At 48.5% G+C, this 24,861-nt stretch overlaps 10 protein-coding genes across 10 annotated transcripts; 3 read left to right on the forward strand and 7 right to left on the reverse strand.

The window, feature by feature from the left end:
- Positions 1-1,261: 1,261 nt before the first annotated feature.
- Positions 1,262-1,507, reverse strand: N7447_009803 (uncharacterized protein; the record flags this gene model as incomplete). Its single annotated transcript, XM_057234065.1, has 1 exon — positions 1,262-1,507. One exon carries the CDS (start codon positions 1,505-1,507, stop codon positions 1,262-1,264), a length of 246 nt encoding a protein of 81 aa, XP_057081349.1.
- Positions 1,508-3,470: 1,963 nt separating this feature from the next.
- On the reverse strand, positions 3,471-4,052 carry N7447_009804 (small nuclear ribonucleoprotein F; the record flags this gene model as incomplete). The annotated part of the gene is made up of 4 exons (XM_057234066.1): positions 3,471-3,537; positions 3,619-3,774; positions 3,892-3,929; positions 4,047-4,052. 4 exons carry the CDS (start codon positions 4,050-4,052, stop codon positions 3,471-3,473), a joined length of 267 nt encoding a protein of 88 aa, XP_057081350.1.
- Positions 4,053-4,570: 518 nt separating this feature from the next.
- On the reverse strand, positions 4,571-5,463 carry N7447_009805 (CXXC motif containing zinc binding protein; the record flags this gene model as incomplete). Its single annotated transcript, XM_057234067.1, has 5 exons — positions 4,571-4,711; positions 4,779-4,901; positions 5,030-5,095; positions 5,168-5,282; positions 5,429-5,463. The coding sequence occupies 5 exons, from the start codon at positions 5,461-5,463 to the stop codon at positions 4,571-4,573; spliced, it is 480 nt and encodes a 159-aa protein (XP_057081351.1).
- A 305-nt stretch (positions 5,464-5,768) lies between these two features.
- N7447_009806 (putative FAD monooxygenase) lies at positions 5,769-7,788 on the reverse strand (the record flags this gene model as incomplete). The annotated part of the gene is made up of 3 exons (XM_057234068.1): positions 5,769-6,731; positions 6,790-7,083; positions 7,141-7,788. 3 exons carry the CDS (start codon positions 7,786-7,788, stop codon positions 5,769-5,771), a joined length of 1,905 nt encoding a protein of 634 aa, XP_057081352.1.
- Positions 7,789-9,743: 1,955 nt separating this feature from the next.
- On the forward strand, positions 9,744-12,519 carry N7447_009807 (uncharacterized protein; the record flags this gene model as incomplete). The annotated part of the gene is made up of 3 exons (XM_057234069.1): positions 9,744-10,006; positions 10,062-11,877; positions 11,941-12,519. The coding sequence occupies 3 exons, from the start codon at positions 9,744-9,746 to the stop codon at positions 12,517-12,519; spliced, it is 2,658 nt and encodes an 885-aa protein (XP_057081353.1).
- A 1,462-nt stretch (positions 12,520-13,981) lies between these two features.
- N7447_009808 (DDHD family phospholipase) lies at positions 13,982-17,043 on the forward strand (the record flags this gene model as incomplete). The annotated part of the gene is made up of 4 exons (XM_057234070.1): positions 13,982-14,989; positions 15,042-16,323; positions 16,373-16,510; positions 16,571-17,043. 4 exons carry the CDS (start codon positions 13,982-13,984, stop codon positions 17,041-17,043), a joined length of 2,901 nt encoding a protein of 966 aa, XP_057081354.1.
- A 334-nt stretch (positions 17,044-17,377) lies between these two features.
- N7447_009809 (uncharacterized protein) lies at positions 17,378-19,686 on the reverse strand (the record flags this gene model as incomplete). The annotated part of the gene is made up of 5 exons (XM_057234071.1): positions 17,378-19,164; positions 19,248-19,285; positions 19,343-19,383; positions 19,430-19,499; positions 19,553-19,686. 5 exons carry the CDS (start codon positions 19,684-19,686, stop codon positions 17,378-17,380), a joined length of 2,070 nt encoding a protein of 689 aa, XP_057081355.1.
- Positions 19,687-20,401: 715 nt separating this feature from the next.
- N7447_009810 (H(+)-transporting V0 sector ATPase subunit c'') lies at positions 20,402-21,252 on the reverse strand (the record flags this gene model as incomplete). The annotated part of the gene is made up of 5 exons (XM_057234072.1): positions 20,402-20,510; positions 20,581-20,889; positions 20,949-21,040; positions 21,102-21,136; positions 21,195-21,252. The coding sequence occupies 5 exons, from the start codon at positions 21,250-21,252 to the stop codon at positions 20,402-20,404; spliced, it is 603 nt and encodes a 200-aa protein (XP_057081356.1).
- A 361-nt stretch (positions 21,253-21,613) lies between these two features.
- On the forward strand, positions 21,614-22,546 carry N7447_009811 (Rab family GTPase YPT6; the record flags this gene model as incomplete). The annotated part of the gene is made up of 5 exons (XM_057234073.1): positions 21,614-21,666; positions 21,718-21,743; positions 21,829-21,917; positions 22,016-22,418; positions 22,480-22,546. 5 exons carry the CDS (start codon positions 21,614-21,616, stop codon positions 22,536-22,538), a joined length of 630 nt encoding a protein of 209 aa, XP_057081357.1. The 3' UTR covers positions 22,539-22,546.
- A 571-nt stretch (positions 22,547-23,117) lies between these two features.
- On the reverse strand, positions 23,118-24,743 carry N7447_009812 (MmgE/PrpD family protein; the record flags this gene model as incomplete). Its single annotated transcript, XM_057234074.1, has 4 exons — positions 23,118-23,250; positions 23,310-24,088; positions 24,177-24,314; positions 24,411-24,743. 4 exons carry the CDS (start codon positions 24,741-24,743, stop codon positions 23,118-23,120), a joined length of 1,383 nt encoding a protein of 460 aa, XP_057081358.1.
- Between the last annotated feature and the right edge of the window lie 118 nt (positions 24,744-24,861).

Raw genomic sequence — 24,861 nt, forward strand, 5'->3', positions numbered from 1 at the left:
AATCTCCGGGGATGTTCAACCAGACCGACTCAACCTGTATCAAACTGATGTACATTAAAATGTTGATAGATCCAGTTCACACAAATTAAATGGGCTATATCTCAGTCCCGAAGTCTGTCTGACATTGTCGTTTTGCTACAGTTCTCTTTCCAACTTGAGATTCTTCCGATTCTAATCTCCATCCTCAAGTCGCTCGTATAGCTTACCCTACATGCACATGATTTAGTCTAGGCTCGAAGGTCCGAATGGTCCGGCGCAGGGATAGAGGCCGATACAGCACCAAATTGCCAGTCGTATCCCCGAACACCGAGAGCTGCTGTGCTAGGCAATAGAAAAAAGAGCTATCCCAGCTTCACTGACATGCCGTTCCTGACTTCCTGAAACCTTTCCAGCAAAGCCTTTTTTTTTAGGCCAGTTTAACAGAGAGTGTACTCGCACGAATGTTCCACTTCGAGAAGCCCCTCTCATCCTAGGGTCCAGGGTCCACCTATTTTGTACCTATTTTGTACAAACTACAAGCTCGATAGTGATCCAATAGCATCCTTGGGAGTAGTGAATAAGGAGAGCTAAGACCCCGCCGGATTTAATATTCGCCAGGTACCAAGCTCAACAAACAATCGGGTCAAATAGGATTTCGGTTACTGTCGCTTCATGTTCAGACTTATTCACGGGTATTAAAGGCGTTATGGCTACAAGCGGCAGAGACGAGCCATGGAAAAAGGAAGTTATGTATTAAGTGAGAAATAGCCAAACACAGGTCTCAGACCGTTCGCGTTCATTTTCCGAGAAATTTAGTTTCTATACATGTGTCCTTTGACACAACCCAGACCATAATCGTATAATCCTAGACCAAATCTAAAGCCAAAGCCAAAGCCAAATCCAAATCCAAAGCCAAATCCAAAGCCAAATCCAAAGCCAAATCCAAAGCCAAATCGCCAATTGAACGAAGTGCATACTCAATCATCAAAGCGGGGAAAAATGCTGTCCCCTTGTCAACTGGACCAGTGCCGAGACCACGGTCTGCGGCCAAACACTCGACACGCGAATAGCAAAGGTAACGCCGTCGCGCACATCACTTCGTATCATTTCAATTCATAATCTCGTTTGCAATCCACGGTTCTCAGTCCCTGTCACCGTGCCCTAGGCACGAAATACAGACCTGAACCCGCTATCCACCCAAATATCAATAAGCGTCTCAGACACATAGTAGGTGGCAGTATAGTATGAGCCAGGCACACATCGCTGCAAGGAGGGGCGTATATTAAGAGTTCCGTTGCGCCAGGATATTGCTCAGACGTTTCCAACGTGGCGTCGGGGATGTCGAGATCGTGCGAGACAGGGGTTTGTCTGGTTTTGTAGATGATTGTGTAGAAGAGCGAGCTCGGCTGTTGATGGTTGCTTCGTGGTCGGCGAGGACATCCTCGAGGCGGACGTCTGAGTCGGACATGCGTCGGGGTGAATCCTTGGGATCGAGGATCTCGATGAACCTGGATGGTGTGTCGCGCATGGTGTGAATGGGTTTTTTTTTTTTTTTTTGGTGTTGATCTGGTGGAGGGTGCAGAGTATATGATTTCCAAACTCAGGAAATTCAGAGGGGGTCACGAGGGTGTATAGATTTATTTAGGTTCAAGCGCGAGATGAGACAAAGAATGCTGCAGGTCTAGGGTGACTGCAGACTTGCGGAGATTGGTGTGTTTCAAGAGAAGCAAGAGAATAAAGAGGGAAAATGAAGGAAGGTTTTATAAAAGAATGGTAATGGGTTCCGATGTAGAAAAAGGAAAACGCAGTTCCGAAGATCAGTGGAGCAGTTAACTATAAAATTTATATTGTTCTTTTTGAGATATCTTATAGAACCTTAGAGGTATACGTACAGTATTCAAGTAGGCAACCTGTTTCAAAGCACTCGAAACCCCACAGTATCGAGTGCATACTCCGTACATCGCACAAGCCCCTTTTGGTAGTGTGACAATACTGACTGCGCAATGAGGCGATGATCGGCGCCGAACTACTTCAGTGGCGTCCGAGTGACCAACAATGGCGATGAAGAACCGCGATGGTTCGTCAGGATATATGTAAGAGCACATGGCCCATGCGGAAAAAGGTCAAAAAATGTCAAAAAAGGTCAAATGAGGTCAAATGAGGTCAAATGAGGTCTATGATATAGAAAAATATGCTCATCCTTTCTTTTATCTTTTCTGCAGACGAGCCCCCGTAAACCCTGAAACTGGCTACGATAACCCTGCAGTGCGCTACTCGTCTTAGCTGACTAGTGTGGATGCCATCAAGCGCTATGACGTCGATGGCATAAGATCTCTATAGGTTTACCGAGGACGGAGTAGATGCTCAGGGACTGCAGAGGGGCAAGCAAGTCGGGTCGACGGGTGATCGGCATCTGGATGTATAATGTACATTGGACAGTACATAGTGCGCTATGTGGTACGTCGTCTTCTATAAAAAGAACCGCCACAGCAAGCCACCTCAAACCTGCCACACGTCTGAATCTTTTCCAATTCACATAGATGACGAGCGTATCATACAACACAGCGTGAAGAGGGATAGGGGCATTAATCAAATCCTATTCACACGAGAAACGAGAGATGTGAGTGCACGTAAGTGAATTCGCCCCAATGGAGATTGCTCAGGGCTGCGCCCGGACTGATGTCAACCGGACCATCGCGGACTGTGCGAGACAGTTATCTCCAGGAATGTGATGCCTGTCCTGGTTTAGACTATTCCTCCGTTCCCGAGATACGATTCGATAATAGCAGTTGGAGCTATGATGTTCTGTTGAGAAACTGATCGCCCTGGGCCATAGTGTCTTGTCCCTCCTTCAGTGCACCGATGTACACGGTACCTTCAAAATAGGTCGATATCTATTGGATTTAGGCTGTTGTTCCCCTTTTTCTCACCGATGCCCTCTGACCGAACGGAGAGCAGCGGGAGACCCTGTCGTTGCTGCGCCGCACTTTGAGTCATAATACACCATGCTCGACACATGATGGCGCAGCAGACTCGCAGCCCCAATTAACCACAAAGTACACAACTACGTATGCCTCTCAGACTCGTGCAGAAAGTAATTGATTCGATTTTGGTCAGAGGGCCATACACAAACCCCACTTTGAAAAGCCATAAACAAATAAACGCCTCATGATAATTGAAATTGTGAGTAGAACACACACACTCGAGCCCCAAGTAATCCGGTAGACTCGGTACATCTTCCGTGTCCATCTGTGCAGAGCTGAGCTCGTCGTGTCTTCGGGTGCCTGACGGGCGCAGTGTAGCCATCTGGGTGTGGCACAAACCAAGTAACCTATCCATTCAATGGAATAGGAATTCCACTGCACCAAGGGCACTACTCCAAAGCTGCAACACCCAAGCACACCTCATTCCTAGACACATAACAGCCGTCATCTCCCCCTCCCCTCATGCACCGTACTGCATCGCACCTCCGTTCCAGGGTATGCGACATATTATTTGTATTCCATGTCCGTTACCTCGATTGCATCGGCTGAGCCCATGTAGAGGATGTTGTTGCATCTGTGCGGGAGAAAAGAGTTAGCGAAACTAGAATTCCAAGTATCCAGCCCGACGCCGAGCCGGTTGGAGCGCATCACATACCTGATCAGAACAAGACCCAATGCACCGGTGGACTTTCCGTCGATAAACTCTTGCGTGTCGCGGAGTAGGACGTTCATGTATGAATCGATGCTCTCGAGAGTGCCCTTGTATTCGGTCTGGCCCCACTTCAGGCGGATGAGGACTTCGGTGCCCACGCTATTAAGACATATAGGTTAGCACACTGTGTTGATAGTGACGATGCATATGTGCGAATATCTCGATTGCTTGGGGCTGCTTGATGGGGTCCGGGTGAGTTGGGGGCGGGTCGCATACCGAGCCTGGAGGAAGGGACGGGGGTTAAGCGGTTGGAACTGTAAAAGTGTGAGTTAGCAATTGGTCTTCTGGGAATAGCGCGCGGGTTAAGGTGTTGATGAGCGGGATTTCAAGCTTGATAGCGGGCTGAGCTTGAGGGGGGAAGGAAGACGGACACTCATTGTGACTCGGGATGAGTTTCTGGTCAGTTAGGATGGAGTGGTATTTGAGGATGTGATAACAGCAAAAGCTCAAGCAAGATCTAGCACTCCGTTGGTTGATCGTGCTGGTCGTGTTGTTAACTGCCTTGACATCGGAGTCGGCGAGATCGCGAAAATGTGAGCTGAATAAGGCGGTCCCAGTAGCCAATCAGCACTCATATTTCTTCACCGCCATCAAGGTCTTGTATAGGTCGCAAAGGATTGGCACGACGGTTCTTTGCTGTAGGGAAATACACCGCATTCACTCATTAGAACTAAGATAAAGGAAAGAAAACGTTTTATGGCTCATTTATCATTGATAGGTCTCCCATCTTCGGCATGCTCCGTGCCCCCATTCCCATCACAGCTTCCAAGGTAAGCTCATCAACAGACATCAATAATAATACAATGGAAAAATACAATCAGAGTTCATCAGAGTTTCATAGATTCAGACCCAACGTTCAGCCATAGCTTGATAATCATCATCACCAAGTAGATCTTTAACGACCAATACTCCAGGTGATTTCCTTGATGCTGACTTCCTCACCCTTCTTCTCGTCGTAGTCATACCACTCATCCTCCATAAGATCAATACCAGAGAAGGTGGTGGTGGACTCAACAGCCTTGGCTTCCCATTCACCCTAGATTGTTTTCATCAGCACATACAATTACGTAGGTAAGTCTGGACAGAATCTAGGATTTACTTACATCGGGCTTGAACTCAACAAACTCGAGGCCACGGCAGTCAATTTCGAGGATCTTCTGGGCCTTGCTCTTTTCCTGGGCCTCATAGGGCTTAGGTCCGCTGATGACGGAGGCAGTGTGGGTTTTCTATGTGATTCAAAGTTAGCTGTGTAATCAAGGAAAAACCACGCAGGCCCAAATGATTGGTGTCAACAAAGCGGAATGGAAGGAACTCGTTCAGTCTATCAGATTGGAAAAAGAAATTGCTTGCTTACCGTGCACAGTCGGCACTTCCACACAAAATTAGCCTCGCCGCGGCTACCGGGGATTTCGTGCGTCTCCTGTACATTAATCCATAAATAAACCACTCAATCGTGACACAATGGAGGAAAGTATATAAGTGATCCACGTACGAAGCGATTGAAGCTGACCCAGTTAGGGTGCGTCTCGTGGCAGGAGGTACATTTCACTTTGAAAGTGTAGAAGTAGGGATTTTCCTCAGTGTCAGTGGGCACGAGGGCAGTAACACTGTATCATTATATCAGCTGGTTGACTCTTTGATAATGGTGGCCGAAAGGATCTGCCAGCGCGGCGTTCCTGGAATTGGAATGCGGTGCGGGGAGATCCAAATAGCATCAAAGGCTCAATAATCAAACACCTAAAGGAGCGCTTACCCCTCCAGTTGAGCTTCGACCAAAAGAGTGAGCATTTTTGGCTTTTGAGGTCAAGTGGGTGATCTTGATATTGAGTGATGGCTGAAGTTAAGATCCTCTCTGCAGGTGATGCGGGGTGGAGATGGAAAATACTTAACGTAGATCGAGGCTTGGCATGTGACCACTTTGAAACATCAAGCTTATCAAGACTATAAAAAATAGAAGTGCGAAGAGGAGCTTGAGTATTTGAATTGAAAATTGATTTATATGGAAATTGAAAATAAACGCCAGTCATGCTCAAACTATCGCTGCTATATACATCTCGAAGGTAAAATACAGACTCATAAACACGTCGACCTTCTTACAGACGGCTCTGTTGAGAGTCCTGACCCAGCGGCTTCGTTGAGAATGCATTAAAGAACTCGTTGAGAGCGTCAACAGTGCCACTCCCCTCAACCAGTTGCACAGTGCAAGCGACGTGGCTGTCGGGGCGGGTGACGACGACACCACCCTTCTCAGCATCGAAGCCGAGCTTCTCGTGGGCCGCAAATTGAGCCTGAGGAACACGCACATCGGGAATATCATCGGCATAGAGGTGGTGGTGATAGTCGCGCAGGACCTGGGGGATGGAGTCCACATCGATGGTGTTCTTGGAGCCTGCGTAGATCACAGACAGGGTGAACAGCTTGGAGTGAGGGTTGTGACGCTCGAAGAATGACACATCGGTAATGTCAGACCGGCGGTACACTGAAAGGAACGAGCGCTCCTTCTCTAGGTTTGCAGCAAGGTCGGTAATGGCCTTCTTGGTTTTGGCTTGGTTGCCAGCGAAGATGAAGATGCGGAATGCACCGTTAGCGGGCACTTCCTGCTCAAGCTCGACAAAGTTGGAATCTGCAAGACGGGTGACAGTGGTCGGGGTGAAAGCGCGACCCGGAGTCAGATGGACGCCGGGAATCTGGAACAGAGGGGACTTGGCAGGGTGGCTCGCGTCCCAGGTGAAAATGTTAGGCTGGTAGGCCACTCCGTATCCACTGGTGAACTCGCAGGATGACTTGAAGGTCTTGACAAATTCGTCCTCCTCCCCACCAGCACCCACAGTGGCGTGGCTGGCAGAACCAACCTCGCCAGCAGTGGGACGGCGCTTGGAGAACAAGGCTGCGTACTTGGAATCGAAGTTCAACAAAGTCTCAGCGATATCCTTGCGCTCACTCTCGTAGGTGCTGAGAATAGAACGGTTGGCAAAGCCACTCTCCACGATGTGGATCTTCCAGGCCATGTTGAGTGCGTCGTGGAAAGCAGTGTTCATTCCCTGGCCGGCCTTGGGCTGTAGGGGTGTTAGCGATATTTCCCGAATAACAGGGACTTCGAAGGGAAATACTGACGCTGTGAGTGTGGCAAGCATCACCACCCATAAAGACTCGCTCATCAAGGGTGTACTTTTCAGCGATACCCTGTCCAATAGGATAGACAGAGTACCACTCAACCCGGTCCCACTCAATCCAGTATGGCTTCAGAATGTTCTTCGCGGTTTGCTGGACCTCCTCGGCGGTGGCAGACTTTCGGGGGTTCCAGTCGGCGTCTGTGGAAGAGGCGATCTGCACATAGAGACGGACCATGTTGTCCTCGCGGGGAATGACCATGATTGAGCCTGCGTCCGAGTGGATGGTGCATTTTGTCTGTATATCGATGTGTTAGAGAAATAAGGGAAATCGATTCCTTTCGGGCATGCTTACCTCAATGTCGGGGAAGTTGGTGCGCACAACACCGTCCATGACACCCCAAACATAGGCAATAGGATCCTTGTGGTGGATCTTGATGTTAAGCTGATCACGGACAAAGCTACGGGCACCCTCGCCGCTGAACAAGTACTTGGTGCGTACATTCTCGATAACATTGGTATCCAGACACTTCAGATTGACCTCAACTGGGTAATCGGCATTTGTGCCATCGTTATTAAAGCCAACGATGGTCCATGGCCGCTCGACAGTTGTGCCAGCCTTCTTAATTTCATCCAAGAACACACGCTCGATCTTGCCCTGGTGGACTAGAGTGGTGAAAGGGTAGCGGGTGTCAATGAAACGGGGGCAACTAGGCCAGCTGCCAGTGCGGCCGATGCCAGAGCCGTCGCCCTTAGGGTCCCAGAAGGCAACATCGTACACCTTGGCGGGCTCGTAAGCCATGATCGAGCGCTTCAAGCCAAGGTTGCGCAAGATCTCGGTAGATCGCGGCTGGATACCGTCGGCGCGACCAGTCGCGGTAGGAACTGGGCGGTTGTCGATGTGCTTCACCTTGTAACCCCATCGTGACATACACAGGGACAAGAGCAGGCCAACGGGGCCGGCGCCCACAATGACAATGTCATAGTTCTCTTGTTGTACCATGATGACGGCCAAAAGCGAACGTAGTGATCAAGGTGGGGATAGGTATGAATTATATGGCGAATGGAGGTATGATCAACGTAAATAATTGTACATATGACTTGAAAGAAATGTAGAATAGATCAGAGTATCACCCTGCAAGATGAGCGAAAGAAAATGAACGAGGGCCATGGCTGGCCCTATATACTGTCGGGGAACTGGGGTAAGCGGACGGGTTGGGTATTCAACTGAAGCAACGGAGCACATCCACGGCATTCAGAGTCGGCGGAATCGTGGGGGGTACCCGTTCAAGGCTTGGGGTAGCCAATCACATTCACCAGAGACGGAATTATGGACGATTTGTCAGAATCGAAGAAACAAGCGCTATGTGGGGACAGGACTGGCTTTGCACAATGTCCATAATACCGTCGTTGATCCCGAGCTGGTGGCTGACTCGCTTGTGACTGGGTTGCTCCTCTTCTCCTCTGCTCCACCCGGAAACGACTTCGGTAAGCGGACTGGTGGGCACGTGACATCTCCTCGGCAACCCTGCCCGGGATCTATATCTCTGGATCTCTGGACACTCCCGGGGCCATCGTATTTCGTACATCGTTGGGGAATTGCCCGATCCATCTAAATCCAGAAATAATCAGCGGATTTTTTTTTCGAAAACTATTGGCTACATGCTCAATCATTCTCTTCCGTCCTGCCGAGATGACTGAACTCCTGCCGTCATATCCACCGGTCCAGGTCCCGCACCAGCATGGTAGTTTAACCTGGTACTTACACTGTGGAAAACCCGAAAATTCATGCCATATTCTAGCTGAAATACCCATGAGGCCTCACATCTACTCTGGTATTGTTCCCTCGGTCTGGTCCATGGCAGATGGATCGGTTCTACTCCTTATTCAGAAAAACAACATCATTGGAAGCATTGCTATGGAGAGTACATTGTCATACATAGTAACAGCACTCCAAAGATCCGACTTCAATTCCATAAAAGTATCATCAGTGTAATAGTTTGAATGATCTGTATTTTCTTGATTTAAATTTGCTAGGTTTTCCAACAGTAATCTTCTGTAGACTTCGGGAATGGGTGGAAATATTGACACCTGAGGCGACAACAACGAAAGAGGTTTGGGTCGGGTACAAGTTGTACCGCTCCGAACTATACACATAAACCTCATGCTTAACTAACTAGTTAGTTAGTTAACTAGTTATCAGGACTAAATTGGATAATCAGATTCACCCTGGCACCTCTTTTAGAAAAACATATCTAACAGTTTTGCACATGGGGTAAGTACGGATGTCTTATAGAATTTTTTAATGTTCTTACTCTTCATGTAGTGGGTGGTGACAACACATAAAATGCGTTTACACTAGTCATGAGCTCACGGAGTATGATATTATTTTTTGTCTTTTTTTATATAGATATTTCTATATTTTCTCCCTTTGTCAGTATATCATGTCGTCTTTCTAGATTTGACCCAAGCTAGTACTATTTAGGTAGGTTCACGTGGTGAAGAGGCGTTTGATTGGTCTATAAACAACCTCCTAGATAGGGAATATTAATATCCTTTTTCTCCGTTTGTTCATTCATTGTTCCAACATTATTCATTTTCATTTTCCTCGTTTCTGCCTTCTTTGTTCTCTATTATTCGTGACGCATTGCCAGCCATCTTATTGGACTAAACCTATTATTGCAGTCCATGTGGTCCCAACATAAGCTTTTCGGCCTCAACAATGGCCTCGATCTTGATACTATGCCTTATTGGTCATTCATGAATAACAATTCAATGGTTATTGTAGATAGACGCATTGTAGCCCGAAGTGCCCACGACAGCGCTGCATAACAATCCTCTTCTTCCCATACTTCTTGATATCTTTCATGCTTCTGTTTCTCTACTTCGGTGTTTACCGTTCTACAATTGCAAATCTGACCTTGAACAGCAACTTGAGTTGAAATTGTAAACCAGACAATGTCTCAATATCCACCAATCCGGCCCTGGGCAGCTCTGAGCGCCATTGACTTGGAGGACGAGCCAGGAATCCTCTACGAAGATGAACGCCAGCAATGGCTTCGACAGCACCCACATGTTGCTCCTCGCACCGCAAAGAAGATTGGCAATAAGAGTCTACGTCCCTTCGCAGACGGGGGCCCCAGCATGGCTAAAAACCTTCGTGGTATTGCGGAACGAGGTGCAGCTCGTCGCAATGGAACTGCTGTGAACAAGAATGATGTGTACGAGCCATCCTTACCTAAAATTGCTGGACATGAAATCTAAGATGACGAACAGATCTACCAAGCCGCTGCCACCAATTCCTCAGGAAGCTCCTCAGCCGGCCTCCACAGCTGGCCAGAAGAATGTTTTCCAAGGTTCTGGGAGCGATATCAACAAGATGAGCATTCATTACGTGCTTAACAGATCCGAAATGCAACGCAACCAGGCCGAAACTCCATTTTCTCAGCGAGGACCTTCTCAGCCTGTTACGGAAGCTGGCCAGAAGGCCGGTGTCGATGGCCCTGCGTACTCAAGTGAAAAGATGAAACTGAATCTGCTTTTCAAGGAATGCAAGCAGCAAGGTTACGATGACAAGACTCCATCCATTCAACCCAGAGGATCTGAGCTGGCCCTGCCACTCACTGTACCCTTTTCAGACGACTGCTACAATGCCCAGGTTTCCGATATCAATCAATCCTTTGCTGACCGCCGCTTGGCTCTTGCTGCTCTTTGTCACGACCCTGTGTACGAGGCCCCTTATGCTCAACCCAATTCCAGTCCCCATCGCCATGGTCATAGTCAAAGTTCGTGGTACGAAGCTTCGCCCACTGGTAGCGAATTTACTCCGGATTCTCAGGTTGCAGTAACCCCCAGCGCTAATCCAGTGCCTGGAATCAATCAAGAAAATCAATTCACCGAAGTGCAGCGCCCAACCATCGAGGAACTGATTACCTTGATCAATCGGGAAAAGGAAAACTGCCGCCTTGCACATGGAAATCACAATCCAGGAAGTCCATCATCTGCTTACCATCTCGATCCGCCCAATTCGGCATTTACGAATATCTTCTATGCGGATCCAAATACTGGTTCTGATTTCCCTACTCCTGACTTCGTCATTCGAAATGCTCAGAGTCCTCCATTTGCGAGCCCCGGCACCATTCGTGAACTTACACCTACAACGCCTGTGGGGTTCCCATCCCTGTCTCATGCTCAATCTCCTTGTCCTAAAGGATGTTGCTATTGGTCTGAGGATGAGTTTGATCTCGAAAGTTCTGCATCTTCTAAGCTTCAATTTGACCAGGAACGGTCTGCTTCTGATACGCCGCCGCAAGAGTCACCCGTGTTGCCTTCATCTTCTCCTCTTTTCCCTTCTCTCGAAGAATGTTACATTCGGGATTCGGAAATCCCAAGCGAGAGTGAGATTGGCACCACTATAGCCAGTGTACATCAGCTTGATTGGGACAATACCGCTCCTGACTCGCCTCTACTAGATTCACCTCCATCTCCTATTCGAGCTACTCCTCTTCCTGAGCGCCGTCCCAGTAATCTTCGTGCATGTTCCTATGCTGATGTGTCTCGGGTTGGGATTTCTCCATCTCCCAATATCCCCCACGATCCCCGTCTTACGACAGTTACTTTCCGTCCGGACTGCATGTCATCTCCAACTAGCTACACGAATTGGTTGAGACCAACCGACATGAACAATGTCGACCAGTCTCTTGTCCCACGGCAATTGAATGTGACAAAAAAGAATCCTGCCTTCACCATGAATGTCCCCATCCAAAACGTTTCCCAGCATCAGACAGTTGTTCATGTGTCTGGTTCTTCCAACGGTAGATATAGCCACGCAGCTTCCGTCGTCAGCAATGAGTCCAATATCAACAACCTCTCCAGCAACTCGACTGTGAGTCGTACCAGCCAAAGCCCCGATGCTTCCAGCTCTGGGGGCTCCGAAGACTCTCGTGGAACCAAGCGCAAGCGATTTACCAAGAACCTCTTTGGGAAGAAAGGATACCTTGGAGATAATCAGTTCTCACGCGAGAGGAGATTCAAATTTATCAAAGGGGCCATCGAAAAGGGACATTCAACCATTGGCAGTATCAAGGGAATGGTAAGTGCTTTACGACCCGGCTTTTGAAAAAAATGTTACAGTGACTAACAGTTGTTTTGACAGATCTTGGATGAGAATCGAGCTTTGATCAACCCATCCAAGCCCAGCATTGTCACCGATAACACTGCCCCCATTACTCTGAACACCAACGTGCAGTCAATCTTGTACGCCGAGATCGAGAACACAATCACTCATGCGGCCAACGAATTCCTGATGAAGGAATATTACGATGGCCACCTCTCTGTCAGTTCTCTCAACAGAGTGAAAAGAAGATGGGAACGGAAGAATATGCCTGGTGTCCCTGAATTCCACTTCGACCAAACCACCCAGTACAAGCTTATCAGCGCAAACCGTGAACATCTCAAGTTCGGTAAAGCGACCAACGGCCTGCGGCCGTACGCTGTTCTCCGCAACTGGAAAAAGATCTGCAAGAATATGAGCATCCGCACCTTTGTGGCCCCCGATTCGGTTATCAAGAAACACATCCACGATATCCTCGATCTCCTGGAGATTCTGAACGCCGATGAATGCCACATTGAGCTGATCATAGCCCTTGATGCGCACGTTCGTGGAGAACTGAAGAAGCACGAGGTGATGCAGCACTACCGAGACACTCAGAACTCTAGAAACTCTCGCTCTTAACTTCCATTTCGCACATTTGCACCCGAGCTACGTTTGATTTCTTTTTCACCAATTTTCGTCTGGTTTTCGATTTTCGACGCTTGCTATTCTGTCTCGGCTGTTCTGCTCTACTAGTAGGACTTGGCCGTTATCAGTTTGTGCCAATTTCGCTTTCTGTTTTCGTTTTTCGCTTTTGCTATTCTGTCTTTTTCTGCGTGTGCTTTATCAGTGATGAGCGGACTAATTTAATCTAGCGTAACCCAAATCCAACTCATCCCAAATGAATCCTTTGCTTTTCCTAGTAGATCGACTAGCCCTGGGTATGATGATTTTAGGTACAATGATGTATTTACATATTAAAATAATCTGGGTAAAAGAACATGCTTACATTCATGGTACAGTTTATCGTATGATATCTGCTACTGTATATCAAATTATATATGCCATTTTTGGTGTCGTTTTTGGTCTTCTGGCGCAACGAAATGGACACAAACAAAGCAAGTCAAAAGTAACCATAGGAGATGCCATTGTATATCATGGGATGATAAGACACTAGAATGTCTTTATAGTGGCAGGTTGAAGTGTCTCCAACGGCAAAATTTCAGTCAACATCATAACAGTCCAATAAACCGTAGCGGCAATCTTGGAGATGGCTCCACATAGCGCAGTCCGAATCGAAGCTTCGATATTAGCTTATCTTTGTCAATCAAAACAACCCCAGATATGCCCGTGTCTATCGGAACATCCTACGCGTCCAGGTTGTCTGATGAAGCTAGCACGATGACGAATACGAATACGTTCAATCGCACTTCCCATACTCCAAAAGTCTTCATATTGAAAACGGCACGTATATAAAGACATTTATAATGAGCTTCAGGATCTAAAACCCCAAGAAAATTCATTAGTTAAATCCCGTAAGGCGTAAGAATAGCTGATAACTCTTCCTTTATTAGCATACAGAGCATTATTGAGATTGAATGCATGATCTCCAGTTATATTCCAAGGTTCCCTCAAATCAAAATTCATAATCATAAGTTAATCACTTGTCATCATAATGACCAGTTGACATGGTGTATTTGCGACTTATTCAAGGTTACCATTTACGTTGAGTCTATAGTCCATGGATGTTTTAGATTTGTTGCAGGCATCAAACTTGGACGCCTGATATTTCGGGCCACCGTGTTTTTCCTTGCCGTTTGCCAATGATTGAAGAGCAGTTTTTAAATCGAAATTTAACTAATTCAAAGGGAGAAAGCAAAGGTTGAAGCAAAACACGTGGGGCGACGTCATCGGCTTATAAGATCACGGGTCACCGCTCTGCCTTTTGACCTTGAACCTGTAATCACTTTGGAGTTTCCGACAGTAGACCATAACACTGTTATGTCTGGCCTCCAATGACCGTCGATACATCCCGCATTTAGCCCTCCATATTAGGAGTGGAGATCAGTACCTCAAACACAAGGGGCTCCGTACAAATATCCGAATGGCGGGCCCGATCCACACCTACGGTCCGAGTTGCCTGCTTGTGGATGAAGAGCAGGATCTCACTAAATTTCAATCGCTTCCCTCACCACCAGAGATTAGGTCACAGTTCTTTTATATCTCATCATTGCCGATCGATGATCCACTAGCTGCTCTGCCTCCCCCTGCAAGCCAGGGGACCGGGAATGAGAGACTTCCTCCCACGCCATTCTCGGCCAGGGATAATATTGCGTTAGAGGAAGCTTGGCGTGATCTACGGGAAGCAAAAAAGACTAAATTTGCTGAGAACCAGAGATCCAGGCCGGATACATCGACAAGGCCCCCTGGGATAGCTGTGCCTGGTCACGAATCGGTCTCAAATGTCGAACGCCGTAGGGTAGCCAACCAAGAGGATCCCTCCTTGGTTGGCAGTAGAGGGAGCACCCTGAGCAACCCCCCTTCCTTCCCAGACGAGCTGTCTTCTCGCACTCACAAGAGTCATATCGCTTTTTCTACCGGCAGTACTGGAATACGAGCCCGTGAACTCGGCAAGGAAAATCGCGTGGGCTCCCCACTGGGTGATGGGTTGAAGCATGACTCCGCGAGAGAAAGAGCGCGCTCGTCTTCGGTTAACGAGTCGAGTGCAACTAAAAGAAGAAGCAGTTCTCCATTGGAGGCCGAGAACGTGGGCGAAGGCGACGAAGAGACTGGAAGTCTACGAGCTGATCGTTCTCACAATGCAAGCATGAGTGGCGCTCCTTTTATACGGGCGCCGATATCTCAGCCTCAGACGCCGCTTGGTCGCTCACTTGAGTCATCTTCGTCTAGAGAAGGAGGCGAATGGCAGGCGGAACTTCGAACTAGTACTGCTCCTCGGAATGCTCCGAAACCTTCGGGGCTCAGAACGACTGTGAGTCTAGACCAATTGACTCAGGACTCGCAAAGGGAGAGGACAGATGAGCCAAACACACAAACAAAGATTCCAGTGGGTGTCTCACGGCTTCATCTGGTTGAGTTACCGAATCTCAAGGTCAGTACCATTTCTCTGCTCGGCTCTGTATTTATAATAACGCGCTTTACAGATGAAACCTATCTACTGGAGGCCTCTTCAGGACATATCGAGTGTAGTTCGGGCTACTTGGTTTTACAAGAATACAATGTTGCCTGTTGAAACTGAGCTCGCGAACAAATTGGAGGAAGGCTACGTTTACTTGAAGCCATGGAGCGACACTTGGCAAGATGAATTGAATAGTTGTGTGGAGAACGGGGCCGATGCCGAGTTGAAAATTGTTCACCCGCTGTGGACAAAACAAGACAGTCGGCCTACCACTGCACAAGCGCCACAGAGTAGCGAGCCACCTCTGGATGAGGCAGAGGATCCCTTGATATTCGATGAAAATCGAGCTGCTGGTGGCACCTCTGTCCAATCTGAGAGTATCAAGTCTTACCTCACATCCAGTGCCATCTACGTCGATGCAACAAATGCCCAAATCCTTCGTCCCAGCTTGCTTCCCTCAGTGTCGAGGGGACGACGACCTCTTAATGCAATACGCAAAGGCCGTCAGATAGGCATACCTGTGGTTCGCGGATTTAGTCGAAAATTGTGGGAACAACTACACCCATCAAAGCCTAATCCTATCGATGTGCGCCATTACATCCGCAAGACCCAGTCGAAAAGTCCTTCTAGACAAGGTGAACAAATATGTTATGCATGCAAGATGGAAGAGTCGCGACCGCCTCCAACTGACTTGGTTCTCGTTGTCCATGGAATCGGGCAAAAGCTATCGGAGAGGATGGAAAGCTTCCATTTCACTCACGCCATCAATGCGTTTCGGCGGGAAGTGAATATGGAGCTCAATAACGAACCTGTATGGCCGCACGTACGTCAGGATCATGGGGGAATCATGGTTCTTCCTGTGAATTGGCGCACAAACTTGTCGTTGGATGATCCCGATGTTGAATCGGGTATCGAGGACCCAGCTAGCAACAATTTTTCTCTTGCAGATATCACACCCCAGACTCTTCCTGCTATCCGATCCCTGATCAGCGATGTGATGCTTGACATCCCTTACTATCTGTCACACCACAAACCTAAGATGATCAAGGCGGTGATCAGAGAAGCGAACCGTGTGTATCGCCTCTGGTGTAAAAACAATGCAGGGTTCCAAGACCATGGCCGCGTGCATCTTATTGCTCATTCGCTTGGAAGCGTGATGGCCGTAGACATTCTCAGCAATCAACCAACACATGTTCCTCGGTTTGACTTTTCCAATACGGCATTACACAGCGATATCTTCGAGTTCGATACTAGACATCTCTTCTTGTGCGGAAGCCCAGTCGGCTTCTTTCTGTTTCTTAATAAGGGTACGTTCGAAACTTACATCATTCCGTAATATATCTAACATCCTCGCAGCTAGTCTTCTTCCCCGGAAAGGCAGAGACAAGCCAGGCAGTGAAGGTGACGATTTACTGCGTGGCGTTGCCGGTGAAGAGGGTCAATATGGCTGTCTCGCCGTAGATAATCTCTACAATATCATGCACACAACTGACCGTAAGTGGATTGCATAACCTTCCTATCCTCCTTGCCTCAAATACTAACAAGCCCTTCCAGCAATCGCGTACCGAGTCAATGCAACAGTAGACTCAGACCTCTCCAACTCTCTCAAAATGGGCTCAATCCCTAGCTCCACCTCCACCTTCTGGCAATCCTTCGGTAGCGTCTTCCGCTGGAGTTCAGCCCCGTCAACATTATTGCCCTCCACAGCCCCTACCCGCCCCGCAGCAATCTCCAAACTCCCATCCAATGTCGAGCTTGAAACCCACGACTTCACTCGTGAAGAGATCGCTGAAAAACGCATGATTCTGCTCAACGATAACGGTCAAATAGATTATTATCTTTCGGGTGGTGGTGGCCCGTTGAATATCCAGTATCTCAACATGCTGAGTGCGCATAGCAGCTACTGGACACTGGGTGATTTTGTGCGGTTCTTGGTTATAGAGATTGCGAGAAAGCAGGGGAGAGAAGGGACGCTGCTTGCTTTTCGGGCTGAGAAGAAGAAGGGATGGAAGTATTCAAAGGGGTGATTTTATTTTCGGGCTATCTATGTACTTTATCATAGCTTTGGCTTTGATTTTGTTCTGGAATAGGATAGGAACTTTATGTAAGTGTAATATTCGCATAGAAACGTCTCGTTCCATATTAAAATCACGATGTATTTGTATTTTTATCAAAGATGGAAAATTGCAGATGTTAACCATATATCGTCCGTTCAAAAAGAGGATCGAAAAAATGTGAAGACAAGACAGAAGGCAAGAAATATACAAAGCTCAGAGACAGACAGATAAGAAACCAAAACAAAAGCAGTTTTCAGGAGATTCAATCTCCATATGGGCATAAATCATATATCATATCACATCTCTAGCAAATGACCCGAGTATCCGAGCCATGAACATCCCCCATCAACAATGCCTCCACAATTTCACCTTTGATGCCAACGCCCCGTCCAGCCCGTAGCACCACCAAAGCATTCGCTTTGGCCAAACTACCGACCTTCGAAGATCGTTGTCCCGCACCCTCTACCCCCGTGCTCGTCGCATACAACCGACCATCCGAGCGCGATGCGGTAACCACGGCACGATGGTACTCTGTGCGCTTGGGATCAAGCGGGAAGTGATGTGTCAGGACGACAGCGACACGCGGGAGACCAAGCTGTGGCGCGAGCCAAGGCTTAGAGCTGAGCGCCTGGGAGCTGTGGCACAGGCCGGTAAGCTTGTGCAGCGAGGGGAGGACAAACAGGTTGAGGGTGACGAGGGCGGAGGCCGGGTTACCGGGGAGCGAGAAGATGAGTTTCGATTGGCGCTCCTGCTGGGAGGATGTGTCGTCGGCGGTTGGTTTGAAAGGGACGGTTGCGAAGGTGGTTGGTTTGCCCGGTTTCATGGCAACGCGGCCGAAGTGGATGGTGCCGCCGAGGGAGCGCTCGATTGTGGGCTTGAGAAGGTCTAGCTCGCCCATTGAGACACCACCGGTTGTTATTATCACATCGACACTGGCGGAGGCTCGGCCTACGCCGCGGAGGGAGTCGCGGAGGGCATGCTCGAGCTCGCTGGCGGGTGTGTCACGGGCGATGCCGAGGTCAACGGTTTCGAAACCCCATGAGTTCAGGCATGAGATAAGAGATGGGCGGTTGGAGTCGCGGATTTGGCCACCTGTGAGAGATCGCGGGTCATTGTGCTCGACGAGCTCATCGCCGGTACTCAAAACGCCTACGCGTGGTTTCCGGAAGACCTTGACAGTCTTGGTGCCGGTTGATGCCAGTAAGCCAATCTCTCCGCCGACGGGAGAAATCAGGTCGCCGCGGGCGACGATTTTGGAGCCTAGCATAACATCGCTGCCAGGCTCGCGCACATTCTCACCGGGCTCGATATCCTCGGCGAGGATTTCGACTGTCGCTTCTTCCTTGCCGTCAGGTGTGCACGAGTCCAAGTTCGTATCCTCGACCATGACTACGGCATTCGCGTTTGGGGGGAGGGGAGCGCCAGTGGTAATTCTAGCGATAGTTCCCGGTTGCAATGGCTCTAGGTTCCCGCCGACATTGGCATGGGTAACAGATGCTACGGGGAAGATCCCCTTTGTGGACTGGCCAGCGGCGCTAGAATCTGGTGCAATGACAGCGTAGCCATCGACGATACTAGCTCGATACGCTGGCACTGCCTCTGCGGCGTAGACGTCTTCGGCGATCACCGAGCCAATCAAGGATGTGGTCACTGGGACCTCGACGACTTCTGGGTCGGGAGTTTGCTCATTGATCCGCCGAAGCGCTTCATCTACAGAGAGCATCGGGTAGGGTGAGGAGCGATAGCGCCGGTTAGGCCCTGCACTGGGGTCGTTGGACTGTGGTCTCTCCGACGGCGATGTATGCGCCTTTGGGGCTCTGTGCCCATGTCCGTGGTCATGACCATGATGGTGGTGGTGGTGGTGGTGGTGGTGATTATGTTGATGTTCACCAACGCCAGCCTCTGATTCGAGCTTCTTCACGCCTCCAGCATGTAGGTCCCGTGAATTGGCCCCAGCAGACTGTAGACAGGCATGTGGAAGAAGCTTAACAACGGCGTCGAGGTTCTCCATGGCTCCTTTGGGTGAACCGGGTAAGGTAATAATCAATGTCTTATTACGAACACCAGCAACTGGTCTGGCCATCATAGCAACTGTGCGGGGGATTAGCCGAAGTAAATATAATTCAAGGAAAGCGCCATGGCAGCGCCAACAGCGCCCCTGATGTCATGCTCACAGGGGGTTACTTTCAAGGAGGCAGCAATCATGCCGTGTCTTGAAGTCTTGGTTAGCTCCCAAGGCTACTAGCGTCAATGCGAGTATCGAACTTACACTAGTCCCGGCGCATGGCGTTGGATTAGGGGGGATACGGCCTAGTGATGTCAGCGCAAGGCAACGGTCAAGATCAGAATCACAAACTTCTGGAGTGTTATCCTTGATAGAAAATCCTGTCCCTCCACTAAGAAGGATGAGATTATACCAATTAGGGCTATCGGCCCAGTCGTATATCGATTGCTGGATCTGGAACACGTCGTCCGGGACGATCCTGAATGCGGGGGTTCCCACTTGCCCTCCGCGGACAAGATAGGCGTAAGAGCATCGACGACCTTGTCAGAAGCGGGGTCTTTCGACGCAGTGTCCGAGACAATCAGAATTGCGACTTTAAGATTGGTCATGATGTGCGTGGGAGTCTGGGGAAGTGGATGTGGGGAGAAAAAGTTCCGTTTCAATAGGGAAAAAACATCGGACTATCGCCAACCCCCGACATGAATTAGTGTGGTTAGTGTATTTAGTGCAATTCATGAAATTAGTGCCAATGCTGCTTTTCGTATTCGCCAATCGGTTTCGAAAGGTTCGAAAGGCTAGTCTCTTCATAATATAAGTTGATACGGATTATTCCGAAGTCCTTGTACAAAGTACCTAGGCACAGCCTCAAACCCCAGGATTGAGTGTAACCCGTTAGATTGGCTTTTAATCAATTTGAAGACATGTAATGGGCTGTCATGTATACTACAATATGATTGCACAGAATCTAGGCCAAATAGACAGACTACAGTGCCCACATGCAAATATAGGCGCCAGTGATTTCAGCTGATAGCGATTTTTACAAATATTCATTCACATCCCTAGTGTAACAAGCTAGAACTAGCTCACGCGGCCTCATATCTGATACATATGATCTCCAGACCATTGATGCAATTCAGCAAAACCAAAATGGCTCTACGTGGTCGACCCCAGACGCCCCAATGCGGTGTATATCGAAACATGAACATGAACTATGAAAATGAGAATAAGAGGCGAAGCGGATCGCCTGGGACATATGTTTCGAGTCCCCGATATCTGTTTGCCGCCCAAATTTGAATCTCTTCTCTCTTAAATGAAGGCTCAATTTCAGGCCGCCTCCAACACCGCTGCCTTTTGGGCCACGAGAAGGCCGACAATCAAACCGAAAAGACCCAGGACTGAGCTGAAGATCTCGACGACAAGAATCTTGACGAATCTAGAAAAAAAAAGAAAACAAGGTAAGTGACAGCCCTAAGTATCGCAACAATATCACGAGGATCACCTACAGACTGGGATCGGCAGCATCGGCCAGAGCTGCACCACTTCCATTGATACCAACGGAAATACCGCAAATAAGGTTGCAGACGCCGACTGTGATTCCTCCCCAGAAGACCGCGTATCCAGTGTAGTAGTTGCTGGAGGTGTGGATTTGCCCTTCGGCTACCTGGCTGAGCTTTGAAGAAAAGACAATGGCCATGATGACACCGTAGATAGCGACGACTTCACAGAAAATAATGGAGATCAAGTTCTTGGTGCGAATACGGGGTGCTCGGACACCACCGCCAACAATCGATGAGCCGGTAAGGAAGATACCCCTAAGAAAGTATGCGGTCAATATCGCGATGCCGGATAATGTCAACGGGGATCGGCTTACCATGCTGCGCCGATAACTGAGAAGCCGATACACGAAGCGATTCCGATATTTGCCCAAGCATAAGGAGAAACCTCCTCAAGGAAACGGCCGACCTGATACGTGTCAGGTTAGTAAACTTTTGAGCAAATCGCTTGTTTTAGTGGAGTTCCTTACATTGAACGCTTCTCCCTCTCCGTGAAAGAGCATATCTAGATTCCAGACCTCTCATTAGCTGCCAGATCGCATGTCGGATCCATTGAAACGTACACAATCCCACCACGATGAGAGCGGTGGTGGAGACACCGGCCGGATAGAGGTAAGCCATGGCGACCTCTATAAGCCTGATGACGAATAAATTAAAAGGTCAGGATGATCGCAGACGTAGAAAACGCAGCCGATAAGGTAGCTGAAGCTCTAGGATGGAAGCGGGTGATGGGGGACTCGGTGACCGGAGCGGATTAACTGCTCCGTTTGGGCGGTGACCTCGCGTGGTGCTTCCCCGGACGTATTGGACCACCTGTTTCCCCCTGCTTTATTACTGTTCTTTCAAGGGAAGACGCTGGTCTTAACCTTCTATATTCTCATTAACCTTGTTCTGGTGTCTCTCGCCCAGCCGTGAATCCCTGACCTCCTTCCGCGCCGCTTTATTACCCCTGACTTTCACCCGCGTCAACATCTCCGTGACAATGGCGTCTGCCTCCGGAGTTGGGTCGTATTCGAACCCCTTGAAGAAGTTCAAGTAAGACTTAAATTGTGGAATTATGATTGCATTGCTAATGGAGATACGTAGGCTGGTATTCCTCGGCGAACAAAGTGGTAAGCGTCTCATCACTTCATACATCTACTACATGCGCTCTAGTCAATAAGAGGGGCTAGCACAAGATACCTAACGTTACTACAGTCGGCAAAACATCATTGATTACTCGGTTCATGTATGACTCGTTTGATAACACATACCAAGCAACTATTGGCATCGACTTCTTGTCCAAGGTACGCCGCATTATACCCCGCACAAGGGTTCCAACTCATTGGGCATTGCCCTGAGAAGCTATCTAGGTGCAAGATTTGGGGCTAATTATTGTATCTAGACTATGTACCTTGAAGATCGTACTGTCCGTCTTCAGCTTTGGGATACCGCCGGCCAGGAGCGCTTCCGTTCCCTGATTCCTTCCTACATCCGAGACTCGAGCGTTGCCGTGGTTGTCTACGATATTTCGAATGCTAAATCGTTCCAAAACACGCGAAAATGGATTGACGATGTGCGCGGAGAACGTGGGAACGATGTGATTATTGTGCTCGTGGGCAACAAGACCGATTTGAACGATAAGCGCGAAGTTACCACCGCACAGGGCGAGGAAGAGGCAAAGAAGAACGGATTGATGTTTATCGAGACTAGCGCAAAGGTTGGGCATAATGTGAAGCAGCTTTTCCGGAGAATCGCTCAGGCTCTTCCTGGAATGGAAGGCGAGGCCAAGCAAGGCGAAAGCACAAGTATGTTCATTCTCGTGATTCACCCACTGACTCCTTATACTGACCATGAAATCTCTCTTAGTGATTGACGTCAATATCAATCCCAAGGAGACGACTAGCAACGATGGCTGTGCCTGTTAAGATTCCCCCGTCCCCAAGTGCCCTATCTCGATTTTAATGATCGAGGCTGTCCATGATATCCTACAATCTTCGAAGATGTACATGTTTCTTTTTTCTTTCCTTGCTCCTCGAGTCGATAGCGCGTGTCTAGATATTTCAGTGCCGAATGCGGTCGTGTCCAGTTTATTTTCTGAGCTCTTGGGAGGAGACAAGGTGTTTTCATTTCCGTTTAACCAGCATCATACGTTTTTTTTGTGGCAGTTGAAGTTAATTTGCTTGGCTTCCTTTGGGGGTCTTCTGATTGCCACTCTTGGCAGCATGGGCTAACATATCTTATATGCCTGATATGCTTTGATTGATGAAGCTGTATAATATGGCACTTCCCTTCTGGGTAACGCACCGCATAGCCGGCGCCAATGAAACATGAAATCGATACTATTATAAACATGAGCTAAAAAACTTACAACAATACAAATTTGCTGTTGTGGTATTTCTACCAAAAAGTAGTCATAATTTACTTGATCGGTCACAAGTATCAATAGGCTCCTAATATGTTCACGGCATTTTTTTTTATACATCTCATGGCTTGGTAGGCATGCCTTAGAAGACGAACCCCTTAACAGCTGTCTCATGCTCCAAATTCCACGTTCTCTTAATTAAGGAGTCGACTTTGCTCGTATCTGTAATTCCACCATATTTGGCAAGCGCGTGAGTTTTTGCCTCGATTTCAGACCTGGCGATGCTGTCAGAACACAGAACATGGTTTTATCATCTCCTAGAGATAAAGCATACCTTGTCAAGGGAAGCTCCGGATCTCCCTTTGCAAATGTGACTGATTCCGTGAAGGTCTTCCCGGACTTGCACGTAACAATAACAGTCCCTTGCCACCTTTCTGGGAACTGAGAATCAATCTCCGCATTGTATTCCATTCTCACTCGATTCTGGAATCCACGCAGAGAGGCATCCTCCAGAGCAGCTTCAGTAAAGTCGGTTATCATAGCTTGGCCTTTCTTCGCCGCAATGGCTAGTACAAAGCCCATTGAGAACTTGCTCTGATGAACTGTATCACCATTCCCACTTAGGCTAAGTACGTTAATAGCAGCCTGGTATGTGGGAACAAGGACGGAGTCAATATCGTCAAAAGTAACCTTGTTCTTAGCCATCAGGTTCAACAGTGCATCCACGCTAGGATGTGTGTGTCGACAAGATGCGTGCCATTTGAAGCTCGAACGAACAACGGCAAAATCCGTACCCAGATTCTGGTCAATTACCTCTGGGTTTGTTTCGCCGGGCACTAGAGCAGCTCCCATTGCACGCGGTCCTTCCAAAATATCCCGTGGACCTAAAAGGCCATCACGAGCAGAATAGGCAGCGAATATGCCGTCGAAACAGGCCTTTGCTGTGTGCACTTGTTTTGAGTGGGTTGCATCCATCAAGAATTGCCATAACCCTGCGGCTTGAGTTCCAGCTGTTCCGACTGCTGATGATATTTGGTTAGCATCAAGGTTCAGAAGGTGGGCTACAGCTGCTGCGACTCCAATGACCCCGCCTGTCGCGGTGGTATGGAATTTCTATAGTATAAGTTAATTATTGAAAATTAGCTGGCTAGGCCTAGCCTTCCTGGCATGGTGATGCTCATGGAAACCTAATGGAGCTTACCTCGTAATGGCTCTTCCCCAGATACTCTCCAACACGGCAACCCACTTCGTAGCCAACCACACAAGCAGTGATAAAATCTTCTCCACTTGCGCCAATATCTTGGGATACTGCAAGAGCAGCTGGGAAAATTACAGTTGCCTATAATCAAGTAAGCATTGTGTTGGTCGACATATGGTGCATTGATAGTGGGCTTCGAGGAGCAACGAGCACAATCAGAACACACGCAAGACTCACTGGATGCATGATGCTTCGATTGTGCAAATCATCCTGCTCGACCACATGAGATGCAGCAGCATTGATCAGACTAGCAAATGCCGGGCTAGTGGTGAGGATTTGGGAGCCATCAATTAGTTCGCTCTTCCCACTAGATGGGCCCATTTGAGTCGCAAAGCGCACCATTGCAGAAACAGCGGGGTGGCTACGACCGGCTATGGCACAGCCCAGCGTATCTAGGAAGAGCTCCTTGGTACGTTGGACTACCTCATCAGGAATGTCGTTGTACTTTAGGTTGGCGGCCCATTTGACCAATCGATCAGTTCTGGTTTCTTGGGTCGATGGGATAGTCATTGTGCAGATTCTCAAAGAGAGATATTATATGATGGAGAGAATAGAATGACTTGATTCCACGCACCTCTAAATATATGCGGGGAAAATACGGGTAGGGCAAGTCGGTCATTTACTTCCC

This window comes from Penicillium robsamsonii, assembly GCF_028829455.1.
Source record: "Penicillium robsamsonii strain IBT 29466 chromosome Unknown utg000006l_segment0_segment0, whole genome shotgun sequence".
Lineage (NCBI taxonomy): Eukaryota > Fungi > Ascomycota > Eurotiomycetes > Eurotiales > Aspergillaceae > Penicillium > Penicillium robsamsonii.